We start from the raw sequence: 5,459 nt of genomic DNA, 5'->3' as shown, positions 1-5,459 counted from the left end.
CAAGAGGCGGGTACTCCAACATCTTTTGTAGGAGTAATTTGGGTCTATCCAACCCCATTGTTCAACCAACAATGTGTTCTATCCCAACATCTTAATGCTCATGATCAGGAAAACAAGATCTCTGCAATATATGAGCTAGTCTTAATTAGAGGCGAGAATAAGGATCAATTTGATGTTTAAGTTTCCACATGCAACTAAGTTTTCTCTTAATCTCCTATTCAAGAATCATTGCAATTATAGCACAAAACTATAACATTAATTACAACATGAAAAATATAATAATACTTTATTATTGCCTCTAACTCATATTTTCAACATTTTGAAGGGGGTGCATAGGGCACTGCTTCATGTACATTGTGAAAACCCTTGTTCTGACCTTTATTGGTTAGGCTCAACAACGACGATTTTTGTCCCATTACCATGTTGAAGGCATTGTCTCATTGCTGATGTACTGACCTTCATTGGTTGGTCTCCACAACTGGAATGAAAATCCTTTTTCCCGGCCTTCTTCAGTCAGGCATGACGATGCTGACGCGAGGTCGTGTACCCCTTGCAAAAGGCACTGCTGCAAAAGAAATCAACTTAGTCATATTGTTTACTCGTCTCTGTCTCTTTTGTAATGGTTTAGTCGTGTTTGTCTTTGTATTGTACTTTGATGAATAGCACCCCCTCCGTAAAGAGATATAAGAACATTTAGATCACTAATGCAGTGATCTAAACGCTATTATATTTCTTCGCGGAGGGAGTAATTAATAATACTGGGTGTGTGCATCACATGATGCAAGGTTTAACCTCCTTTTCAAATAGAAAATATACTTCCTCCAATTTTATTAATTGACGCACACTTAGTACTCCACATTAGAGTTTCTAAATATATGTTTTTTTAGAGATTTTAATATCAACTACATATAGATGTATAAAGACATATTTTAGAGTTATACTACGCGTGTGTCAATTAATCTGGATTAGAGTTTCTAAATATATGCTTTTTTTAGAGATTTTAATATGAACTACATACAGATGTATGTAGACATATTTAGAGTGTAAATTCACTTATTTTGCTCTGTCCATATTATAGAATCTCTAAAAAGACTTATATTTAGGAACGGAGGGAGTACTAAGAGTATTAAGTATGCATGATATCGACATCAAACAAGAAAATTGAGTAGATTGTTTTCAGCATGCTATGAGCGATTGAACGTATTTAAATAAGAAATAAAATTCAGGATTTGATACGAGATGTGGCAATTGCTCTATATCACTGCAAATTGGACATAAGATGAGATGAACCATTTAAATTTGTAGGTGAGGTTAGTTTCCAGCTAACAAGAAGCCAAGTACTTAAAAAAACACATGTGACAATGCTGTCAACTAGGCACCAATTTTAATATAGAAGTGAGGCTTGAACCCTGCCTGACTAGTAAGACCCAGGGTCTTTGGGTCTTTCTCGTGTATTTCTAACTTCCCTATTACAGATACTCGACGGCAGCAATCTAACATTTCGTACACAACGATGGCATGCCAAAAAGCATTTGCACTGCAGAATTTATTTTCCCCTACTGGCATGTAATCTCAACCGCTGCAACCTTCTCCACAAACCATACCCAACATGGGATGCCGACAAATAGATCAAACACTGAACTAACTAGGCTAGAGGTGTCAGAATGGCTTGGGAGATACTGGTCTTGCTTCACGGATTGATGTTGCATTCCCGCAGAAAAGGCTGATCGTAGTCAAGATACTCAGACCAGTAGCTTCGGAACTTGGGCAGGCCAATCTCAAGCCAGGGCTTCATGTTGCCATTGTAATGTATGACCGCGGCACGCTCCAGGTCACTACTGCTTACATGTGGGTTGTAACCTAGACCGAGAACATGCCATGATCGATCGAGGGGGAATGTCTTGTTCCAGAATGTAACCAGACCTAGAGGGAGAGTGCCAAGTTTCCAGTGCAATCCGTCTTCATTCTGCAATTCAAAGTTGACAAATATTTATCAAACGGAATGCAAAAGAAAACAACAAATGACAGGTTCTCTGAAATAAAACAAAGGATGGAGTTAAAAGCTTTCAAGTCATTGACAATTCAGAAGGATTATATAGTTCTCTGATTCTCTCATCTTTTGCACAGTAGACATGTCCCCACAAATTTTGAAACTCTGTACAATACAAGTGTTGAGAGATTTCTCTAAATCTTGCTACCCATGTAAGCTAAATATTAGATGTGTTAATTACATGGACAATCTGCGATATAACATGGAGAACCTTATAGAGGGATATGAATAAACTCAGCATTGCACATGATCTTTAGTTCAAAACTTTATCAGCCTATTTAGGCATAGAAGCCATATTGTCCCTAAGCTAGTTCTAGACATCTCGTGTAATTTATCATGTATGAAAGTAATCACAAGTATGTGAAACTTACAAGCTTCTGCCAAAAGTGGTAGATTTCAGTTATGTTCTGCCGCCTCCATTCAGCCAGATCAAACATATTCATTCCAAAAGCCCAGACACATGCATTGGGATCAAAATTCTTTGCAACAACAGGACTTGAGAAATTCAAGTAATCATCGAAGCTATGGAAGCTCTCTCCACAAGTCTCTACAGCACCATTAACCTTCCCCTTCATATCGATTGACCAGAGGCCAGTTATGTCCTTTCTTACTACTACATCGCCATCAAGAAAAACCATCTTGTCGAGCTTTGGATAAATCTCAGGCAAGTAGAATCGCAGATGATTAAGCATTGAAAGATACTTTGGGTTTCTGTACTTCAAATATGAATCTGAATTTGCACTTTGTGCCGTAAAGTAATAATCGATCATAGATTGAGATCCCAGTTGTTTCAGCAACAGGCTCGAGCTGTCATTTAGCCATGTGAATTCGTCAATATTTTGTACTTCAATTGTTGCTTTTCCAGGAGGATTAGAGAGGAACCACATTCTCATTGGAGCATAATTTAGTCTGTCAGTTACTATGTGGAAAACATGACGAGAAGGATGCTGCAGACAAAAAATTCCACTCGGTACGTTGCATGTTATCTATCAGCATAACTCAAGTAGGAAGTATCAAGAATACATACCTTGGCATTTAACACTGTCGAATTAACAACAACTGCTGTTGCCAATATATTATCTGTGAACAAGGCATAGTGATACAGCTTGGGATCATCAAGTTTCTCCTGGTTTGGGAATTGCTGCTGACTAGGATCCAATGAAAAGTATTCATTAGCTAGCGTCAAGGGGAGGCAGTGAAGACCTTTGGGAAGGGTTTTGGCTGCAAGTTGTGTTAGAAAAACAGTTTGCTTTTTTTGTGCATACAGCTGCTCCTCTGCCGAATGAAGCATAGCCCGGAGCTTTTTGACAACAACAGAGCAATCATCCTGTGTCTGTTCGCCCTTGACCAATGTCTGCTCAAGTGCTTTCACCTTCTCATTGGCACTGAATAAGTCAACATAAATTAAAGATTACTGAATAACTGCGTGGGGCTGCAAAATGCCCACAATATGTAATACTTAAAAAATCATAAACAGTTGGGAGCCATACTTTTTTGGTAGATCAGAGTCCTTGGATGCTTCACCAAGCACCTTTTGAACTTCCCGTATCCGATGTCGCAAGTCCCTGAGGTATAGAGGATTTGCTCGAATGGCTCCAAGACCAAGGTAGACCTTTGCCTTGATTAAATGATCCTTGATATCCCGGACTCTAGTATCTGACGAAGCCATATTTTTACTCCTACCATCTGTGTTTTCTTTTTGAGGGTTCTTCCCTGCACCTTGATATCCCTGAGGTATCTGTGTTATAGCCTCCAATGATCTTCCCTGCAAATACAAGCCCACACAATTTAGATGAAATTATGTGGCAAGAAATCATGACCGCAACCTATCGCATTGAGATGTAACAAAAAACAATTATGTGAATTTTCTTCATAACAAAATGGAAATGCCCAAATTCCGCAGAGAGTGCAGCCAGGATGATTCCAGCATATGGATGAACATTTCTAAGTTAATTAATGTACGAAAAGTAGAACAGACTGACCAAACTAATGCGCTAGTCACCAGTGCAGCAAAGTGTTCCAAGTGTCTGTGAACCATGAGTTTATTGGTGCCTTGCCTACAATGTCGTAATCCTTATAAAAACTGCAGGGATGCTTGGTGGTATCATCAAAACAAGTGACCCGAACACACACCGGGCCCCCGTGTCAGACCATCCGGTGCAGGGACTGTTGCCCACGGAAAAAGCCGCTTGGACAGCCCGAGCCAAATCGCCAGATCGTCTGGGGCCCAGCCCATGTGACCCAGGACGCCACCTGGATGACACCCTGGACTGTGCGGCGCTAGGAGCAACTCTCTCTGAAGACCGAAGCCGTGCAAGCTCAAGCCCTCGACGGGCTCAATGGATCCGGCATCACTCTGAGGTAGTTGGCCATGGAAGACGAACGGTGGGCCCAACATGTTCTGGAATGACCCTTGTATTGTGTCCATTCGTTAAATTTGACTCTTTGAAGTTGCTGTATATGTATGTTCTTGTGGATCTGTATTGCAATTGTGCTGTGATACTTGCTTTCCACCGACATGCCGTGCACGTTGGCACGTCTACGCTGTGTGAAGGTGGCGTCTTAGGATCGATATTATGCGGATGCTAGTGGATGTGTTAGATCTGCATAGTGCCGGTCCTGGGGCGCTACAAAGAGATTAAAAATCCACAGGTGACAACTCAACTAAATTTGCCAGTATGCACCTAAAGCCTGAGAAGTAACATGTATCAACCTCAGAAGAAGACTGCTGCTGGGATCCTGTGTGCTTCTCCTGCTGATCCATCGAGCCCGCCACCAAACCACCATCTTGTGCTTTCCGCCTTGCCACTTGGTCGATCAGGTCGCCACCCATCTTCAATGCAGCACCATTACCAGAAGTGATTTCAGAAAGCACCCTGTTGGCCTTCTTCCCCGGTAGCAATTCTACAAACAGTTCATGTGCAAACCATCTAAGGACAAAAGATCACAAGACCTATATCTTAAGAGTACAGTGTAACATTTACCAAAACCAAGAAACAAATAAAGCACACCTTGGTCCGCGGATTCAATCGAATCGTTGGCCAAATGGAGCGGTTCCTCCACTAATACGTCACCGACAGGTTCCTTCAAAGAACTCGCAGTTTCCTGCGTCGAAATCAATAATTAGTTAATTACTCGTTCGCCAGGACACAAGAAACGTAGCAGAAAATTTTACCAGAGGGAACGCATTTAGCTTGCTATCCTTGACGCTATGGCCCTGCCAAAACATAAAGAAACCATTAAAGTCCATGAACATCTCCGGCCCCTGTACCAAAACCCAAAATCCTATAAAAAAACATTAACCTGACTCGCAATCTCGGCAGGAAAATCCTTCCTTTCTGCAAGAAACCCGACGTAAATACCGTGAGAACCGCAGTGCCAAGAAAATGCCTCAGATCTCGATTGAATT

The 5,459-nt window shown here is 41.2% G+C and overlaps 1 protein-coding gene across 1 annotated transcript; it reads right to left on the bottom strand.

Moving 5' to 3' along the window:
* Positions 1 to 1,362: 1,362 nt before the first annotated feature.
* LOC119350773 (probable galacturonosyltransferase 4) lies at positions 1,363 to 5,455 on the bottom strand (the record flags this gene model as incomplete). The annotated part of the gene is made up of 8 exons (XM_037618439.1): positions 1,363 to 1,966; positions 2,422 to 2,997; positions 3,078 to 3,435; positions 3,541 to 3,815; positions 4,764 to 4,954; positions 5,062 to 5,155; positions 5,226 to 5,267; positions 5,354 to 5,455. Coding segments are annotated over 8 exons (1,914 nt in total), but the record flags the coding sequence as incomplete, so codon positions are not given.
* Positions 5,456 to 5,459: the final 4 nt, after the last annotated feature.

The sequence above is a fragment of the Triticum dicoccoides genome, chromosome 1B, assembly GCF_002162155.2.
Source record: "Triticum dicoccoides isolate Atlit2015 ecotype Zavitan chromosome 1B, WEW_v2.0, whole genome shotgun sequence".
Classification (NCBI taxonomy): Eukaryota; Viridiplantae; Streptophyta; class Magnoliopsida; order Poales; family Poaceae; genus Triticum; species Triticum dicoccoides.
This window is presented reverse-complemented; position numbering and strand designations above follow the sequence as displayed.